Source organism: Hemicordylus capensis, chromosome 1 (assembly GCF_027244095.1).
Source record: "Hemicordylus capensis ecotype Gifberg chromosome 1, rHemCap1.1.pri, whole genome shotgun sequence".
NCBI lineage: Eukaryota > Metazoa > Chordata > Lepidosauria > Squamata > Cordylidae > Hemicordylus > Hemicordylus capensis.
Genome location: NC_069657.1, coordinates 197,957,721 through 197,979,190, shown reverse-complemented (window position 1 = coordinate 197,979,190; position 21,470 = coordinate 197,957,721). Strand labels below are relative to the sequence as shown.

Below are 21,470 nucleotides of genomic sequence, written 5' to 3'. Positions count from 1 at the left end.
ACCTAGGTGTCCTTACAAACTACATGCAACGGGAATATGTCTATATTTAACCCTGCAAGAGCAAAGTGTCACTATTTATTTTAGTACTACAACATCCTATTAATCTCAATTAAAAAATAAAGAAAATTTCCTGGTGTTATTTGTGCACACATTAGTTACTTGTTTTTGCATTTATATCCCAGTCTTCCTTCAAGGAGCCCTGAGCGATGTAAGTGGTTATGTTTATCCTCACAACAACCCTGTGAGCTAGGTTAGGCTGAGAAATCAATGACTGGCCCAGACTCACCCAGTGAGTTTCATGACTGAACAGGGATTTGAATCTGGGTTTCCTTGATCCTAGTCCAACACTCTTATCACTACACCACATTGGCTCTAATACTTGTTTCCATAAGATTTCCATAAGATCTCTATGGTCCAGTCCAGCTAAATATTCTGGAATACCTATAATACAAAGCTGCTTGAGCCTGACTGACTGACTGAAGTGAAGGCCAAACTACAAAAGATAGGAACATGCCATTTTTGCAGGCAGAACATGCCATTTTTGCAGACCTCGCCAGACTATTTTAAAAATCCCCAACCCTGGAAATATCCATTATCCATTATTGTTCCCCCAAAATGCAGGAAAACTCCCCCATTGGACAGCATGAGGAATGATACCTCATAGAGCTAGGAAAAGCATAGTGTCACAGAGAATTAAGACGTTAATATGCTTGCAAACTGCAGGCCGTTTTACTAGTAAATATATAATATGGTTTCATAGAGCACAGCATGCAGCTTAAGAGGAAAGGTGGTCTCCCTTTCTAGAAGCAGCAAAGAGTAATGCATGCAAGAAACTGCCCAATAGAGCAATTATTAAAATTACAATGACCCTGTGGGCTTTAGGTCTTGCCCTAAATGCCAGCCCAGGCAATATGATATTATGCTGTCTCTGGAAAGCTTTGTCTATTTGGATGTTCACTGCATAGACAAAGCTCTGGTGAACCTCCAGGGATAGGGAGAGACAGCCACTAAAAATGCCTCTATACACACCCAGGGAAACATAATTATATCTTCAATAATTCCTAGAGATTCTGTTGAAGGATGTGGTAGCAGAACAGAATGGATTCTGAGTTAAAATTATTTACAAAGCTGAAACTAGCCCTTCAGTTATGCCCCAAAGACTCCCCCACAAAAAGCAAAAGGTGCAGAAAAGCCTAGTGCAATTTTAGGATGCATTAATGGAACCATAGCTTCCAAGACACAAGACGTAATAGTTTCACTTTGTTCTGCTCAAGTCGAAAATCATCTGGAGTATTGTGTCCAGTTCTGTGTGCTACATTTTTGGAAAGATACAGACAAATGGGAAGGGGTTCAGAGGAGGGCAAGAAAGATGGTCAGGGATCTGGAAAACAAGCCCTATGAGGAAAGCTTGAAGGAACTGGATGTGAGAGCACTCTTCAGATACCTGAAGAAGGGCTGTCACATAGAAGAGGGCAAATACTTTTTTCTCTACTGCCCCAGAGGACAGGACTAGATCTAATAGGCTTAAGTTTCAGGAGAGTAGATTTTGGTTGAACAATAAGAGATACTGAACAGCAAGTACAGTTTGGCAATGGGATCAGTTACAGGGGCGTACGGGTGGGTTCTTCCTCCCTGGAGGTCTTCAGGCAGAGGCTGGGCAGACATCTGTTGGGTATGCTCTAGCTCTGGATTTCATGCACTAAGCAAGAGTTGGACAGATGGACCTACAAGGCCCCCACTAATTCTATGATACTACACGGAAACAAACACGAACATCCCCAGGCCAGCCCAATCTTTTTATCCAAAAGACACACCCAAAGGTGGTAATAACAATACATGTTTCATTTTCAATTATTAGCTTATATCTATTGATCTTTCCCAATTTTTACTGGTTTCATTTGCAGAGCCTGTGTGGTTGAAGGCCTTTGCTTTGTAGCCATTCTTGGTGTATTATACAACTGCTGAGCCAGTGTTGTGTAGAGAGATTAGCATGTTGGATCTAGACATGATAAATCCAGATTTGAATTTGCACTCTGTCATAAAGTTTACTGGGTGTCACAGGTGTGATGTATGCAAGGCAGCCTAGCATACTTCACAGGGTGATTATGAGGAAGAAATGAGATTACCCCAGGTATCTCAGCCTGAGCTTCTTGGTGTGACAGTCATGTGCTAAATAAATATAAAATGAAACAGTCATCTGAACCAGTTACAGCCAATCTGTGTAAACAAAATCATCATCTACTAGTGTGGATATTTCTGTTATCAATGGCAAACTACATAAATTAGAGACATTATTATTGTTAAAGATACTGCAGTAACTCACAGCACACAACACCCCCCCTTGCTCTCTAGACCCCGCTTCTCTGAACCATAGATTATCAGAGTTGTTACATTTACATACAAATATGTCAGAAGTGCAGGAAATAAGATTAAGAACAAGTCAAATCCCCATGACTAGAATAAGAATTTTATTTACTGGTTCAAACAACAGCAAACAAAAATATTTTAATTAAACATTTCCAAGACTGAAAGTGGTCTGCACTCCCAATTGTCTGCCAAAAAGTTTATTTGTGGAAATAAACTGCTGCAGCATCTCAGTGATCTTAAAATAAGAAGCCATATCTGACAATGCATGCCGTTAACTCAAAATTAATTCTATAGCCAACATAAATTCTAGCCAGTATTAAAAGAACTTTAAGACTGAATCTTGCAAATAAAAAATAAAAGACAACTCCATAATATTTAGATCTGCAGGTGCCAAACATTCAATCCATGGACCAACTCTGAAGAATTGGGAGACCAGGCTAAACTCTGAAAATGGGAGACCAGGCTAAACTTTCTATTGCGCTGACATCCACGGAGCATACCATCAAAATCAGAAGCTTTCAGACTGATTGACCTAAACACATTTACTCTGGCTGACATCCAACACAGTCTTAGAAGGATGGAGCAGGAGCTGCACCCTCACAGCAAGGGCTGCTCCAAATTTACCTTCTCGAGTTTGGAAGCCAAATGTATTCTTTGGCTTCCGGGAATCTGCCCCGAGGGGTGAACAACCCTTGGGTACATATTCCTGGAAAGCACAGAACACTATCGGAGGAAAGGAAGAGCAACGAAATATGATCCCCCTATGTGAGTTTTCTGCTGCTCAACAAGCCTTTGGCTGAGCTCTGAGCAGCCCATGCTGTGAGGACACAACTCCTGCTCTGACCTCCTAACACTGCTCTGGACGTCAGCCACTGAAACCTAATTCAAAAGAAGCATGATTAAGACTGAGGCCTTACGATCCAGACCTAATTCAAATCCCATGGAATACTGGGAAATCAGATCAGTTCCTTGGCACCTTTGACAAAGTGTCCCTTTTTTGTCCCTGGAATACACCATCATGAAAAGCTTCCTTCAGAACAAACAAATCCATATAAATAGCTAACAAAATTTCTTCTGCGGGCATTTGCTCAATGCAAATCATTTTCTAGAGTCATCAGTTTAAAAAATCTTAGTTTATTGTATTAGTTTTAGTTGATTAACCTATTATATTTGGTTTACTATAGTTTGAAACAAAAAGTACACTTTATTTTTATATGATGCACATGTGCTGTAGCAGGCATGTCATAGAAGAAACATTGTTAAATATATAAATGTAGTGTTTTGTTTTAAATATCAGTTGCAGAGATGCCAGTCTAGATCAGAACCACAACATGCAAGGAAAGGGGTCAGCTTAGGTGGTTTTGTAAACCAGCTAGAGAAAAAAATTATTAGGCATATAAAAATGCAATAAATAAACAAACGAACTCTTTGACATCTTGATTCCAGTCTGAATTGAGTATTCCTACAGTTCAGTGTTTCCCAAACTGGGAGCCTCCAGATGTTGCTGAACTACAACTCCCATCGGTCCCAGAACCACTGGTATAGTCGATATTTGTCCTAGGAGGGAAGCTGTCACTGGCACAAATGGCAGGTTTACCTCTCAGGGCAAACAGCAGCAATGAGGGGGCCAAATCCAGATTGGGGCTGCAGTCAGGGCAAAAGGTTAACCTCACTCCCCACACTGTTGAACACAATCAGGATTTACACACACACCCCTCTGCTGGTATTTTTAAAATGCACTGATGTATTTAATGGCGCACGTAGTTTGGCCCTGAGAGAGAGAAGACAGAAATTAAATGAGATATTCAATATTCGTTATTTAAATAATCTTTTTAAAAATGCGTCCCATTTAATCGGATCACCTTTTTTAGTTGATCAAAAGTGGATTCTAATAATTGTCCTCATTAAAATGTTATGCTACTTATTTGGCTTGCTTTCCATGCCTGAGGTAAGGGAGGCATGGAGTCATTTTAATTTCTGTATTATAAAAAAATTATTTGGACATATAGGTTTTATTATCTCTCTTTGATCTTACCCTGTTGTTCAACAGACAATCAGAGGGACTGCCTTAGATAAAAATTGTAATGTAATCTTGGTTGCTATTTAATAGCATATATACAGCCCAATCATATGCCTGTTTATAGGGAAGTAAGACCCAATGAGTTCAATAGAACTTATTCCGTAGTCCTTACCTGAGATATGTTCTTAGGGTTTCTACACTCAACAAGCCTATTCAGCATCCAGATTGCAATGTACAACTTCAGTCCTCCTACCTAGTCAAACTTAGAAGGGTGTAAGTCCTATTCAACTCAGTGGTACTTACTTTTGAGTAAATATGCACAGGATTGGGGTGTCAATACTTCTCAATTGATTCATACCAATGCCACATTTCTAGTATTGTGGGGTTATTTTGCTACCTGTGTATAAATAATTTTGTATTACATTGTCTCATAATGGAGGGGCATGTTCATACTGTTAGTATGACAACATGTTTCCATAAATACAAATCAGACTGAAATATGTTGCTGCACATGTAGGCTGCAATCGGTTATGAGCGTGCATTTCCCTGGGAAATCAACATGACAGGTACTTATGTTTCTGGGTACAAAAGTTCAGCTCTGATTTGATCCCCCTCCCCTTTTTCTTTCTTTCTTGTTTTCTTTTTTAAGAAAAAGAGAAATCATCCTATTAGGTTGTTCTTATACCCCTGCATAAATGTTAAGAAATGAAAATAATTCTGACTATATTCCATTCAGCTTCGTGCTGTTAAGCACACTATTCCTATGCAAAAGTTTGGAAAGATTTAAGTTATTCCATCAAAAGATGTATGTTTCTCTGCTAACTGAGAAAGTAAAACAGTTTGCTGCTCTGCATTATACAATGCAGCTTGACAATATGAAATGTTTCCACACACTGAAGGAAAAAAAAGAAACCACACATTAAAACTTTTAACTCTCAATAGTTTTTTTTAACAATAAGAACTAGTCAAGGGGATGCTTACCTCTTTCTCTATTTTAAGCAGCTTCTTCACTGCCACCTCCTTCTCCTGAGATATCCATTGGGCTCGATATACACTCCCAAAACTCCCTCCGCCGCAGTTCTCAAAGAACTGCAAGTCATCAAATTTAATTTGCACAAATGAAGCACCGAGAGACAACATCTCATAATGACAAAATATGCCACGACAAATCTGTAACAGAAAGAAAGAAAACTGAATTAATATATCTATTGCCAAGGGTCATTGTATTAACCTCCTCTTATGTGACAATGCAAACAAGATCCTGCTAGGATAAGAAGTTGCAATGCTCACACTGTGTATGTATTCTGCCCAGACTCTTGAAACTACTATTTCCAGAGGAAAACCTAGAAGTTTCACCACATTCTCCCCTCCTTTCAGATGCTGGAGCACTTCAGGAAAAGGTTTTGTGTGTTTGAGTGACTAGTTCCCTTACAGTGACGTTCACTGTCAAGAGGGAAACTGTTAGCTTGCCTAGGAGCTCTGGAATCTGGGGTATGCCGTGTATCCATGTCGTGATCACTTCTCGAGAAATATACATAAGCTAAGCTCCTGAACATTCTGGCACAACTACTACTGTAGATCTCTCCAGACCAAATGCCCTGTCTGCAAATGTTCACTAAGGTAGAAGCGCTTCGTATATCAATATAAGAAAACCTGGCCAAAAAACAAGCCTCTTCCAGAAGTGGCTTAGTTATCCCCTTCAACAGCAAGACTAGAATAATTTATATTGCTTGCAATTCACACAAACCTGGTGTGCCTGCCAAGAAAGGCTCCTCCCCCCCTGCTTTTTTTGCAGCATCAAGAGATCATATCATATTTCTTACCAGTGGAACGGAATATTCTTTCCTTAAAGTTGTAAGGAAATCTTACAGATCGTCTTAAAAACTATAATCCAGTCTGTGGCTGGATCACCTGAGAAGTCGGACCCTGACCAGAGCACAATCAAACCAAAAATGCTATGTCAGAATCAGGTTGAAAGCAAAATCTAAAAATGTTCAGGGGCACATCAGTATATGCGAAAAGCCTGACACAGGCTCACAGTGGCTGCATTTCACAGCAGAGTCAATTTAGAGTTAAACAAAACTAAACCAAAAATGTTGTCATTACAAAGCAAAGGAATTCTTGCACGATTCTTCAAAGAAGAGGGGCAAACTACATATGACCTTAAAAGCATTATTAAGAGGCATACTAAGACTGGCAACTCCTCCTCTTTAAAAAGAAGTAGTAGCAGTAGTAGTAGTAGTAGGGGGAGAGGTCTGATACAGATTGAGACCATAGTGTGAGGAGAAGTGTTAATCCTTCCCCCTGTATCATTTTCTCACTGAAAATTGCCCCCCTCCCTAATACAGCTAGTTGCTGCAAATGGCTACTTTGGGGGCCAAACAGCAGCTTGGAAGGGCTATTTCCAGTGAGAAAATAATGCAGGGACAGTGATGTGGGTTTTCCAAAAAAAAGAAGAAGAAAAAGCATGGGTAGTTCTAGTTCATGCAGACTAGTCCTTATGTGAGTGGAACACTTCCAGTCACACAAGAGGAGAAGGATATTTTTTGCTGCTCCCTTCACCACGGCACTCTCCATGACTCCCCACCACCATATGTTGTTGAGGGCTGTAGGATCCTCAAGAGCAGATTTTGGGGGAGCACAGTGAGCTAGTGAGGGAAGTGGGGCTTGATGAAATCCACACACACACCCACTGAAAGAGCAGAAGAGTTTTGCTTGTGCAAATACTAGTCTGGAAGTTAGCCAAGGAGCTGGAACATTTTCCAATGCACAAAATAGATTATGATCTCATTTGGCATGCTCATTTGACTTAGATATTTAGTAAACAAAACTAAAAAGTACCCCACCCCATATTAACAGTGTGTGCTGTATAAATACCACAAGCAGTTTCCTAATAGCCACAAGTTTGGGATCTGAAATACTGGATTAAAATCAATTTCAGAGAGGAGAGGGCAGGGAATTAGCTTTCACTGGCACTCATTGTGGAAATGACACCCAATAGTGTTTTATACAATTCACAGTAGTGCTTTTACACTGCCAATCTCCCCACCTCAACAAAATACATGAGACTCTGCTCTGCAGGTCTCCTACTAGGGAAACTAAAACAAATCAGTTTTAGTTTTGCTTTCACTTGCCATTCAAGAAGGAATAAGAATTGTTGCTTTGGCTGGGCAATTCAAATCAAAACCAAGCAGCAGAATTCATAATTTGATTTCTGGCTTGGATTATTATATGCATTTTGGTTTTATTTTGCCCTCCTCTTCTGTTGTATTAATAGGGCTATGTACACATTATCTCTCACTCTCCCACCCCCCCACCACACACTTCCTAGGAATGATCACACGAAAAAAATTAATTACAACTCTAAAATTTCCCGGTTTTCTTGCTATTGTATTGGTTTCCATTCATTATGTTGCATTATTGTAGAAAATTAATTAATATTTTTAGAAATTGTGAAAAAATGTAGAGGTGAAAAAATGCCCACCCCACATAATTAAACTCTTGTCCCTAGGCATGGTTCCAATCTGGATCGGGAGAGAAGTAGGCAGTCTTAAGCATGCCTCTTAATAAGTCAATTAAGGTCATATATTGATTGGCCCTGAGATGGTCTTTTCTTGCACTGGGTAGCAGAGATGGCTTTTCAATGTTAGCAATATTGCACTATCAATATTGCAATATCAATACCTAATATTTTCATAAGCCCTACTAGTTGTTGTTGTTATTAATAATAATAATTCAATTTCTATACCGCCCGTCCAAAAATGGCTCAGGGTGGTTTACACAGAGTAATAATAAATAAATAAGATGGCTCCCTGTCCCCAAAGGGCTCACATTCTAAAAAAAACACAAGATAGACACCAGCAACAGTCACTGGAGGTACTGTGCCAGGGGTGGAGAGGGCCAGTTACTCTCCCCCTGCTAAATAAAGAGAATCACCACGGTAAAAGGTGCCTCTTGCCTAGTTGCAGGGGACACAACATATGATGATTTTCTGGAGGCTGGAAAATCTTCACAAATTTCACACCAGGTTCACACACTGTTTAATCAACCAATGAAGCGCAGTTAAAATAAATAAAGCATTATTTTGGTTAACTGCTTTAGACCTAGAACTGCTTGATCCTTAACAAAAGGACCAAATTTCATCTTTGTGCAAAGCAATACGGACCCTTGGCTAAAAGGTCGCATTCTGCAACCATCTCAAATAACAAATAATATTGTTATTTGAGATGGTGAAAATTATTTTGCAAATTTGAATGTTACCTTTCATAAGAACAGCCCTGCTGGATCAGACCCAAGGACCATCTAGTCCAGCATCCTGTTTCACACAGTGGCCCACCAGATGCCGCTGGAAGCCTACAGGCAGGAGTTGAGGGCATGCCCTCCCTCCTGCTGTCACTCCCCTGCAACTGGTATTCAGAAGCATCCTGCCTTTCAGGCTGGAGGTGGCTATAGCCCTTCGACTAGTAGCCGATGATAGCTCCATGAAGTTATCCAAATCCATGATAGCTCCATTAAGTTATCTAAAAGCCATCCAGGTTGTTGGCTGTCACCACATCTTGTGGCAGAGAATTCCATAAATTGATTCTGCGTTGTGTGAAAAAGTACTTCCATTGTCAGTCCTAAATTTCCTGGAAATCAATTTCATGGGATGACCCATGAAAGGTGCTCTAGGCCCCTGATCATCTTGGTTGCCCTCTTCTTCACCTTTTCCAGTTCTACAATGTTCTCTTTTAGATGTGGTGACCAGAATTGTATGCAGAACTCCAAGTGTGGCCACACCATAGTTTTGTATAAGGGCATTGTAATATTAGCACTTTTATTTTCAATCCCTTCCCTAATGATCCCTAGCATAGAATTGGCCTTTTTCACAGCTGCCGCACATTGAGTCAACACTTTCAACGAATTGTCCACCATGACCCCAAGATCCCTCTCCTGGTCAATCACCGACAGCTCAGATCCCATCAGCGTATACTTGAAGTGGAGGTTTTTTGTCCCAATGTGCATCACTTTACACTTGCCGACACTGAACTGCATTTGCCATTTTGTCACCCACTCACCCAGTTTGGAGAGATCCTTTTGGAGCTCCTCACAATCTATTTTTGGATACCCAAAAGAGTTTTGTATCATCTGCAAATTTGGTCATCTCGCTGCTTACCCCTACTTCTAGATCATTTATGAATAAATTAAAAAACACCCTGTGGGACCCCACTTCTTACTTCCCTCCATTGTGAAAACTCTCCATTTATACCTACCCTCTGTTTCCTGTCTTTCAACCAGTTAGCAATCCACACATGTACTTGTTCCCTTATCCCCTGACTGCTAAGTTTTCTCAGGAGTCTTTGATGAGGAACTTTGTCAAAAACCTTTTGGAAGTCCAGGTATACTATGTCAACTGAATCTCCTTTATCCACAAACTTGTTGACACTCTCAAAGAACTCCAAAAGGTTTTTGAGGAAAGAGTGCTTAAGAAGACACTCTCTTCTGGCTAAACTGTTCTTTTTCAAGACTTATTCTTATACCTAGAACTCAGTCCTCTAGGGAAAAACAAAAGATGGGGAAACAACTGATTCCAGTATACAACCTTCCCTAGGATTTTCATAACTGCTACTGACCCACATTCAGTCTGGAAAGTAGGCCAATAGGCTTGTACCCCTATTACAAGTTAGGAGGGACTGGCTTTTGTAAGGCTGATCAAACAGTTTATGGCTCAGGTTAAGATTTCAGCCGATAGCTTGCAGCCCACTTGCTTCACTTACTGCAGTGTTTATAAGCAAATAAAATAACAAAATTCATGAGAACCAGTGATCAATTTTGCTGCTTTTATTTGTGCATATCCCTAACTTTAGTCATACAAATATTAAAGCCAAAGGAATTTCCCTTAAAAATTCATCTAGGTCCAGTGTCAGCTAACTCATCTTCATCAAAACTCCAAGATCATGGATCACATGAACCTAAGACAAGGGTCAAATGAAAAGGGGAAACAGAGTGGACTCGAACATCATCAGCATATGGATGACATAAACTCCATAATTGTGCAAGATCTTCCCCAACAGCTCCATACAGAGGTCAGAAAAAGGTCAGGGTAAGATGGAATTTGTGGGATCCAGCCAGGACCAAGGCAGTGACTGAAAAGGAATCCCACAAATTCCCCCAAGTCTCACAATGGCAACGCTCGTGTATCACCCTCAGCAGAATCAAGCAGTTCACATGCCACAAAAGGAATGTCAGGAAGGTAACATATGTGAAGCACTTTGAAAACTAAAGTGCTGGATCTCCATCTCTGATTGCTTTTAAAAAGACCCGTAAAAAGACACACCTGTTTTCTCAGGCTTTCAACTAAAACCAATTTAAAACTGTTTAACTGTTTTATTCTGTGAAGTTGTTTTAATGGTTTTTAATCTGTGAAACTGTTTCAAATGTGTTTTTTATCCTGTTTTTATATTGTATTTTGGATTATGTATGCCACCCAGAGATACATATATCGGGCTGTATATAAATACAATAGATGGATAAAAATGAACGATTTGTTATTTATGTACCTGTACATACTGCGTGGGAGAAGGAAATGGTAAACCTCTCCTGTATTCTACCAAAGAAAACCATAGGGCTCTGTGGGCACCAGGAGCTGAAATTGACTTGACGACACACTTTACCTTTATTTTTATAGAGGAAAGTACAACAGCTTACTGCTTGTTTCTATTGCCCTGTGAAACTTAGGCCTCCAAAATGGATCTTCTTCAAAACAGCATTCATAATAATTTTATCTGCAGGACCAGCATAGACAGCACGGATATAGATTTTTTGCATCCTTACTCCAAAGAATAATAGCAAATAATAATAAAAGCCATTTAAAATTCTCTAGGAACATAGGAAGCTGCCTTATGCTGAGTCAAACCACTGGTCCATCTACTTGGTCTACACAGACTTGGCAGCAGCTTCTCCAAGGCTGCAGGCAGGAATCTCTCTCAGCCCTATCTTGGAGATGCTGCCAGGGAGGGAACTTGGAACCTTTTGCATGCAAGCCTGCAGATGCTCTTTCCACCGCAGCCCCATCCCCTAAGGGAAATATCTTACAGCGCTCACACATGTAGTCCCCCCATTCAAATGCAACCAAGGTGTACCTTGCTTAGCAAAGGGGACAAGTCATGCTTGCTACCACAGAGCTCTCCTCTCTGGGCTAAGTGACAGCTGGGCATAGCTGAAGTGTTTGCACCCTTCTCCAGGTTTTGCCAAGACTACCCCTTAGCTGGTGGTTTAAACATTTCACTTGTTTCTGCAGGGACTGCAATGCACTTTCTGTTTTTCCTGCTGCTGCCTTTGTGACAAAACAGACTCATGTACAGCATTCTTAGTCACTCACTCGTCGGTTCAGCTCCCAAGAAGGCAATCTTCACAGTTAAGGAATTAAGCAGGGACACAAATGCTTTAAGATGCCTAGACTTTATTATTGGTAACAGTCTACAAGAAGATTTACAATGTCTCTGACTGGGGCCAAACTAGATATTGTAAGACACACTGAGCTGCCGCTGCTCCAGTCTCTTCTAATGCAAACCCTGTGTAGTGTGATGCCATTGTGCTAGGTAGCTCCTTCCCCGGGTCTCACCTCATTGGCAGACATGGGCAGCAAGAACACACAGCAATGGTATCACATCCTGTACTGTTTGTGTTAGGGAGCAGAGGCAGCTCCATGGCACTTGCAACATCCTGAGTGGAGAGACAGAGAGACACGGAGGGAGATTCAATTCAGGCCGGGAAAAGAAAGGAAGGAAGGAAGGAAGGAAGGAAGGAAGGAAGGAAGGAAGGAAGGAATTGGGAGGGAGGGATTGCTGCAATGCTTATGTCAAAAGCTAGGTTAGAGCATATCCAAGTAGCTGATACAATCTGCACAAAATTATTCATGGTGGAACATTCATTCTGCTGGTTTTCACAAAAAGGGAAGTGAATGGTAGCTGGTATTAGAATCAAGATTAATCTAATTAATTATGAGTACTCGGATATAAAATATTATAACTGTGTTATCTTATGGCAAATTTGACCCGGTACCAAAATGCACATGTCAGAGGGTAGACTAGACCAAGGATTCTCAACGTTGGGTCCCCAGATGTTATTGGACCGCAGCTCCCATAATCCCCTGCCCCAGTGGCCTTTGCTTGGGGATTATGGAAGTCCAATAACATCTGGGGACCCAACGTTGAGAATCCCTGGATTAGACTAACATAACATTCCTGATCCTAAGCACACTATGGACTGGGCCTCACGATCCGTGAGACCCAGTTTGGGGCGGTGAGCGGGAAGAGTGGGCTAAGAGTGGGCCACTACCAGCGTTTAAGTGAAGTTGGGATTTGTTTTTCACCCCAGTGTGCAACACTTTACACACATTTACACTGAACCACTATTTTGTTGCCCATGCACCCAATTTGGAGAGATTTTTTTGGCAGTCTTTGCAATCCATTTTGGTTTCCACTAACCTGAATAGCTTGATATCGTCTGCAAACATAAAGAACAACTTCAGTGATAATTTTCATGCAGTGGTTTCTTTTGAAACAAGGAAAACAACATTCTGAACCTTCCTGAGACCCATGGTCCTATCATTTGCAGAAGCACAATTGGGAGCTCCTAGATACTACTGTACAGGAGCAGTGGGGAAGGTTATGGAGATTGGCTTTGTTGTCTGTAGCAGATAAGTAACAGAGATCAAGATGTGCATTTGAAGAAATGGTTCTGTCATTATCCATCATATAGAGATATTTCTAAAGTAACTATCATCTTATGAAAAGAAAGTACTTTGTTTTCATAAGGTGAGTTACTTTAGAAATGTCTCTATATGATAGAGTGAACTTCAATTTTGATCTAAATAAGTTAATGTGGCCTAAGTCAGAAAACCGAGGAAGTGAACTTGTATTCTGTAGATTTGTTGAGGGGGGAAGGGGAGTTGTTCACTTCGTGGCAATTATTTTTATAGTGAGCTTAGAAAGTGTTGTCTTTCACACGAAAGAGAAAAGAATCTAAGAGATCTTTTGTTGCATTTTGTATTTCAGTTTTAATGCCCAGCAGTCTATTGTCATATGTGCTTTGTATGTCCAACTCTTTAGCAACAGCATGCTCAGTTCAATATAGTTAAATAGATGCTCAGTGGGTTCCTGTTATCTGATAGTTTGCCTTTATGCCCATCTTTAACTATAGGCCTCACTTGCTCCAAAGTAAGAATAATCGGCATAGGGAAGAGGGAATGCTAGCCCTGTGCACGGTAGAGTACAATGTGCTAAAGAAATCTACAGAGTTCCCCTCTTTCCCTCCTTGTGAAAAGAGCTGGAGTTTGAATCCTAGGTCCCTTGAGAGTTGGGAACCCAACACAATTTACAGAAAATTAGGTTTGTAGATAGCTGCTCCTTTGGTTGTCTGTGGCCAGTAAGAATGGACTCCTAGAAAAGTTTCTTCTCATTTATTTCCTTTCAGGCCACAAAAGTATAATATAAGTATATACTGTATGAGTGAATCGGCCAGTAAACTCTTTTGTGAGCTTATTTGCAAGGCTGGACCAGACCTGTAAAAAGCCTTGTTTCATTATTTGTTCCTGAAGGCCCCATGTGATATAGAACTTATCTTAACAAGTTATGTAAAATGGAAAAATGGCTTAAGATGCCATCTGTACCAAGTGCCAATTCACATGCTATGCCAAGGATGTGATAGCTGAGGATAACATTAATGTGCAAAACTACTATAGCTAATTGTCACAGATCATTGTGCTTTAAGCTTTGATGCTCACAACTGTCGTGCTCAGGGTGAGAGTCCTCTTCCTCTCTTTTCTTCCTCCCCACTAACAGCTAATTAGTACATTTTCCTGACAGAACTATGTGCCTTTAAAGGGCAGGCTCATACTAGGCATGCTTATTTTTCTGGTGGTCTTGATTGGTGTTTTTACTGAAGCTTTTAGAGCTATAAATTGGTAATTCATTTTAACTGGGCCATTGTATTTGCACACCAACTCAAGTGTAGGTGTGGGAAGCAGGTGTGTATTGATCAGCCACCCCTCCCCTAAAGAGTTAACCAGAAGTGAACCCCATCCTGACTGACAGGGTTGTGAACTCCAGGGCTCAGCCAATCAGCAAACCAGGTGGGTGGGACCAAGGGAGCCTTTGGGAGGAAGAAGGAGTTCTTTGTTAGAGAAGAGGCTGGGCTGGGGGTGGAGGAGGACAACATGTGGCCATGGAGGATGGCTGCAGCTCTTGGAAAACAGAACTTCAGGGGCTTGAATTCTCATCCAGGATTTGGTGAGTTCAAGACAAAGGAAGCCAGGGCTTTGGCTTTGGGAAGTTTAGTCTAGGGAAAGTTTGTTCAGTCAGATTTTGCATTAGACTTTCTTTTCCTTTGGTGCATGCTTTGTATATCCCTGAAACTGTTTTATGATTGTTTACTTGTAATGTAACTAAACTAAGAAACACTAGCCTTCGCCTATCCAGCCAGGGTGATGCAAAAGACTCTGGAAGCTTTTAAGGGTGCTTTTGTATTTTCCTACATATCTATTTTTTGCAACTGGGTAACCACAATTTTTAAAGCGTGCTGCCTCAGCATCACTTGGGGTGCTTTTTGAAGTAATCTTGTAACCTACTGAATATTTTTACCCATAACTAAAAGCTAAGAAAGCCTCAGACAGAAGCAGTCTGTAGCATTTGAATAACACTGTTTTTCTTTTTGTTCTTTTCTTTTACAAGCCTCTCCAAGTGGGTTTTTAACTCAGGAGAAAGGGGAGGACTGAAGGGGGGTTTCTCTGGTGCAAACACATCTCCTCAGATGTTCAGCAGCAGTTTTTTCACGTGGAAGATTTTTGTACTTTTCCAATAGCAAAATAAAGAGAGTTTTCACTGGGAATTCCACCACAAGCCCAGGGAGGTTCAAGCTCTGTAACAGAGAGGGGTGGTGGTAGCAGCCATTTTTGAATCTACCAACAATAAAGAAGAGTTTTAGGAGAATGCAGCTCAGTGGGGATGATTCAGCATTTCTTTCCCTCATGTGAGCTTGCTCTAAGACAAAGGCTTTAATCCGATACAGGAAAAAGGAAAGATCGTGCCGTCGAGTCAGTGTTGACTCCTGGCAACCACAGAGCCATGTGGTTTTCATGGTAGAATATAGGAGGGGTTTACCATTGCCTCCTTCCATGCAGTATGAGATGATGCCTTTCAGCACCTTCCTATATTGCTGCTGCCTGATAGATGTGTTTCCCAAAGTCTGGGAAACATATCAGCGGAGATTCAGCTAACAACTGTCTTACATTTCCCCCCAAAAGGAGGAGATTTGGCCTTGAAATCCATAGGGATTCTGATCTTTGTATTATATAATCATTAGATAAAATAATGATTTTTCAGTCATATTTTCCTCATCACACTGGATTTGCACTTTGGCTTTATCTGAAGTCATGTCACGTATCAAAAATGGTGTACAAAACTAGTGACATTGCACACATGCCATGCACACACACACACACACACCTCATTATCATAACAGGACTGACTTACTGAGAACTTTTATTCACTACATTTCCACTATCAAACCACTCACTTATTCTCCACTAATATCCCTTTTTGGATTTAAATCAAACATACAAAATAGCTTTCAGTCTTCCTTTTGGAAAGGCAACGTGCCAATGTATTGCCAATAAAGCAGTACTACATTTGTGCTAGCTTAAAACACACAGCAGAATGTGCCAAGTTTCCTTATTTGGGGAAAAAAACAGTTCCATGGCTTTCAAGAACTTTGACCGTCCATTTTTAGATTCATTATTTCGTATTCCAATACTGCCCTCAGCTCCTGGGATTTCAAATGCAGTCCCTTCCAAGCACCCTGAAACATAATGAACTGGCCATTCCTCTCTAACTGATTACACAGGAAAGAAATCCACATGGTATTCTGTTAAAGTGGATGCTATTTCTCAGGATAAAATGCAAAAAGGAAGTCTGGCTGATAAAACACTAAACATAGCTTTGATTACTTATACCGGGCTGCCACAAAGATTCTAATGCCCATACTAGCATTGCCATCTTCTTTTTAATTCCTCAGATAGGAATCTTGGTACCCTCCAGCAGCTGCCTAACACCAGAGATAGTCAGATGAACAACAACAACAACAACTATTTATATACCACTTTTCAACAAAAGTTTGCAAAGCAGTTTACAAAGAGAAATAATAAACAGATAAGATAAGATGGCTCCCTGTCCTCAAAGGGCTCACAATCTAAAATGAAACATAATTTAGACACCAGCAACAGTCACTGGAAGTACTGTGCTGGGGGTGGATAGGGCCTTTCCAATCACTGACTCTCTACGCTAGAAAGGTTTCTCCACCCAAGCTGCTGCCTGTTACGCAGCCATTAAAGACACAAGACTATTTTCAGGGGGGAAATTGGCAACCGTAGACCTGTAAGGAAAAATCTATACATGTATAAAATGCTTAGGTGGTATTTGGCAAGCCTCTGCCTCTTCACTCCAAACGGGAGCCCAGTGGAGCCCTGTGGGACCTGCTCCCTGGTGCCAGGAGGGCAGCCTGAGACCCTCCTAGGAAAGACTGGGGGAGGGAGAAGGCAGCCATGAGGGACCCCTTCCTGCCACACTTTCCCCACCGGCACTCGATTTAAAAAGTCTCCATCAGGGTGGCAGTGTACTTCCCTGTCGCCCCATCCCCTGTGCACACTTCCTTTTACTTCCAACTGAGGAGGACACCGAGGCGGCAGGGAGAGGAGAGCTGGTCTTGTGGTAGCAAGCATGACTTGTCCCCATAGTTAAGCAGGGTCTGTCCTGGTTGCATATGAATGGGAGACTTGATGTGTGAGCACTGCAAGATATTCCCCTCAGGGGATGGAGCCGCTCTCTGGGAAGAGCAGATGATTCTAAGTTCCCTCCCTGGCTTCTCCAAGATAGGGCTGAGAGAGATTCCTGCCTGCAACCTTGGAGAAGCCGCTGCCAGTCTGTGAAGACAATACTGAGCTAGATAGACCAATGGTCTGACTCAGTATATAGCAGCTTCCTATGTTCCTATCTATGCTGCCACCCCAGAGACTTTTTAAATGGAGTGCCAGCAGGGGAAACATGGTGGGAGGGGTAAGAGCGCCCCCGCCCTTAAAGGTATGCCCCCCGCCTTTGAAACCCCCCCTCCCTGCTGGTTCTGTGCACATCCCTACCATGCAGGAGACTAACTGTGCCCTAAGTAATTACTACACATTCCAGTTCTAAAGAATGGTAGTTAAGTGTAGGCAGTTCAAGAGCTGAAGTTCTATTCTAATGTCCAACAGAATGGAGAGGGAGAGATTTCATTTATTTTTTATATTGGTATCACAGTCCTCAAAAAGACTGAGATCTCTTGCACCACTCTAGTTGTATCTGTATATTGGCTTCTATCTATGTGGTCGCTAAGAGTCGACACCGACTTGACGGCACTTAGTCAAGCAAGCAATCAATAAACCACAGCAATGTACAAAGATACAGGCAGGACATTTCAATGTAAGGCTACAATTATGCAATTAGATGTGTGCTAGGTCAGACCCATATGTTTCATATGGTAATGTCTCAAACTTGGGGAAAGTTAAACTCACCTTCCCCGCAGACGAATGGTATTCTGTTGATGAGAATGTGGCCCCCTCCCAGATTATCCATACTATGTGCCACAGTGTGGAGTTCCAGAGGCCAGGACAACATGTCCCAGCCTCCGGATATCCAATGATGCATCGCACGATATGCACAATGCATTGGGGGATTCCCCCAGGAGACGGACGCTCTAGGCACCTGGCTCTGTGTCCGCTGGGTCTAAACAGAGCCCCAGCAAATACATAATCCCAGAGCTCACTCGAGCCCTTAACCCTAGCTCAGAGTCAGGTTTAAAAGCAGGGCTAGGCAGTTCTCACGCACAGCCTAACTCGGGCTGGACTTCCTCAGCAGGGGTTAGGGTGCAAGTGAGAATAGCCTCTAGGATTTTTCAAACAAATGGAAGCAATTATTATAGCTATATCACTGAACCTTCTAGAAAAACATGCAGAAATACAGTTTCAGGGAAGATGTGCATACATGAAACATAAGCATAAAAAGTGGGAAAGATATGTGATCAAAATACCACTATATACATATATAACAATTAGGGAGAAACGTAATTGTATTGTGAAAAGAGGAGGGTTACAAAGCACATAAAGGACACTTCAAGGAATGCCTCCTCCCAGACCAGCTTTCTGGGCATTGAGATCTGCCTTGGAAACCCTCCTCCAGGTCCCTCTGCTATCAGGGGTGAGGCAGATGGGGACTGGAGAAAGGGCCTTATTTGTGATGACCCCAAATTTGGAATTTTATCCAAAAGCTGGGGTCACCAAAGTTCACCTGCTGCCAAGTTCATATTTTCAGCACCAGGTAAAACCCTGTTTACTTTTTTCAGGCCTTTCAGTGCAATTTTATTTGTTTTATTTGTCTGCTGCTGCTGTTTTAGTCATTCTCTCAACATTTTTTTAGTATTGGTTTTATTGCATGGCTCTGGAAACCCAGGACTGAAGAGCAGGAAACTAAATGTTTAATACTTTTATTAAACATTTCAAATATTTTGAAATATCCCTTTCAGGCTGAAGCCCTATGAACTCCTACATGAGTTCACTTTAATGCAACAGGCTTTTGATGCAATGTCCCAACTATGCCCTAGTGCACCTGCACCGCAATTTAAAACTCAGTTTTGTTGACATCGTAACTGACAAAGCATGTGTGTTAGGAGGCTCTGTGGGGATGCAACAGGGCCCACACACAATACCACCCCCTCAATCCTGCTCCACACATGTTGTTGCACCAGCGGGCAGAACTTCCCAACCAAACCTTGCCCACACTCCAGAAGAGCTCTGTAAGAGAGGAAATACATCGATGCATCCCCTCTCTTGCAGCATGCTTCCAGAGCATACAAAGGTTTTTTGGTTTTTGGTTTAGATTTTGTCCACTGGCGAATGGCATGCACGGAATAGGACTGGGGGAGTAGAACGCAGTCCCCATTGGAGCCCCACGAAAGAGCCTAATGTGCTTTGTTGGGATGTCAGCCAGTAGGGCTTACGTCCAAGTAAATGTGCCCAGAACAGGCCGTCAGTGTTATTATATAGCATATTCATTTCATGGCAAGCCAAATCTTACCTCAAAGGTCGGTCTACATTCTTTACCAACATTATCAAGTAAAGTTTCCCAGAGATTAACTTTGGAAAGTATTCTTTTTTCTACTTTTTAAAACTGGGGGCGGGATTTCCACAAGCCGAGCCAGATACCAGAGACCTCCTTGTCTGCGTTTTTATTTTAAAGTTAATTTTAGGTCATTTTGGCTGCTGACCCAGAGTTTAGTTCACCAGCAACTCAGGAGAACACACCTTGGTTCTATTACGACTTTTACGAGTTTTTACGACTTCTATTACGAGCCATGAAAATGGGAGATGCCCTAAGAAGAGGTGACAGATGAGCTTAATAACCCCTGCGCCTACCGCAAGGGTGGAGTTGCACAGGTATACCCGATTCTGCAGGAACCAGCAGAACCAGCCCACGGGGCGGGTGGACGGGATATTTCCCATTTCTATCCCAGCTTCCTTTTGCTTTCTCTCTTTTAAAGTATGGCAAAGGGCGGGGGGGGGGGGAAGCATGCGTGCGTGTGTGTCATATAAAACACGAGGAAGCTTCCAAAGAGCAGGAAATGATCCTTTCAACTTGCCGAAAAACTTACATAAACCCTCTTGGCAGCCAGACTAAAGGGGGCCGCGCCAGCAACGCTGCTGCCCCCTTTTAGGCGGATAAGGCCGGCTTAATTTTCGGCCGTCCAAACCTACTAGGGGCGCAACGTTCCTGCGCCAAGAGGTTTGTCCAGCTCGGAAAGCACGCAAGAGAAGCCACGCTTTGGCAGCCCTTAGTTGCCCAATGGGCGCTCAACTCTGCCAAGCGCGGGGCCTCGCCTGGCCCCGCGCACTCCCGCCATCCCAGCCCCAGTTTGAAGAGCGACGTTCTTCGGGCAACTGCGGACACGCGCGTTCATGCCCTGCGCCCCTCCCGACCCTGTGTCGCAAGCAGCACCGGGGTTCAGCCTCCGGCTAATCTCCACCCACAGCAACGTGCTCCCCTCTTTAGCCAGCCGTGTGCGCAGCAACGCAGCGCGCTTCCTCCTCCTTACCTTCTTCAAGGGGCTCCCGGTTGGCAGTGCCCGTCTAGGGAAGCCAGCCACTTGTCGCCAGCAGCCACTGGCTTCGCCTGCCACCAGCGGGAGAGTGCTGATCGCTCGCTGCGCGCGCGTGTGTGTGTCCTGTGTCTCCCACGCTTCCGGTTAATGTCAAAGAAGTCAAACGACCCACCCCCTCGCTGCCTCCACAGCTTGCAATAGCAGCACAACACCAAACCCAAAGAAACATCCCGCCCACCTGACAGGCTCGCAGAGTATTGCGGAATCGCCCCCGCGCTCGCTCGCTCTGGCTCGCTTTTTCTCACGCACAGGCTAACGGGCAACATACTGAGACCCAAGTCCAACTTGCTTATGTTCATTTATTTATTCTATCATGATATTAATTATCCCCAAACCCCTGTAAGGTCAGAGGTGCAGACAGAGAGAAAGCTTGAGGAGAAGCGTCTCAGTCCTCACTAAACTAAATTGCGGGGAGGGGGGGCGGTGTAGGGAGACACTGGAGAGAGATAAAAGTGCATTTGGAGGGTTGAAGATACGGGTTATTAGGCTTGACGTGGGGGGGGGGAGTTCAGTATAATAAGGGGGGGCTCTTTAATGCTCCTGGGATCTCCACCCTTAAATTATGAGGGAAGAGTCCCACAGTAGGTATACCAAAATCCACTCCTATTATAGTTCTCAGGGGTTTCGTCTTCCAGAAACCTCAGGCCTCGGCCTCCTTTGCAAAGTTATTTAATTGCTGACAGACTTACAGTTTTGCAAGACTTTTTATAAATTAATTTCTTTTTAATCAAGTAGGTCTATGCAAAAGTTGAATAAAGTAGCAACAGCTAAAGGAGTGCTGTTGCACCTTGAAGACTACCATAGTAGTCACAACTATGTGACTACCATCGTTATTTTAGTGTGAGTAATTTCCAGTAATTTG

The 21,470-nt window shown here is 42.5% G+C and overlaps 1 protein-coding gene across 3 annotated transcripts in view; it reads right to left on the bottom strand.

Annotated features, from left to right (window-relative positions):
• Positions 1 to 20,737, bottom strand: part of MAP3K20 (mitogen-activated protein kinase kinase kinase 20) — a 160,981-nt gene extending 140,244 nt beyond the window's left edge. The window contains exons 1-2 of one of the 3 annotated variants that reach the window (XM_053266793.1): positions 20,543 to 20,737; positions 5,369 to 5,557 (exon numbers count right to left, since the gene is read on the bottom strand). In XM_053266793.1, the coding sequence (XP_053122768.1) occupies positions 5,369 to 5,527 (159 nt within the window). In that variant the 5' untranslated portion in view covers positions 5,528 to 5,557; positions 20,543 to 20,737. Of the gene's footprint in view, positions 1 to 5,368; positions 5,558 to 5,677; positions 5,794 to 20,542 lie in introns of those variants that run through there. The other 2 variants (XM_053266810.1, XM_053266802.1) reach the window with 2 other exon arrangements.
• Positions 20,738 to 21,470: the final 733 nt, after the last annotated feature.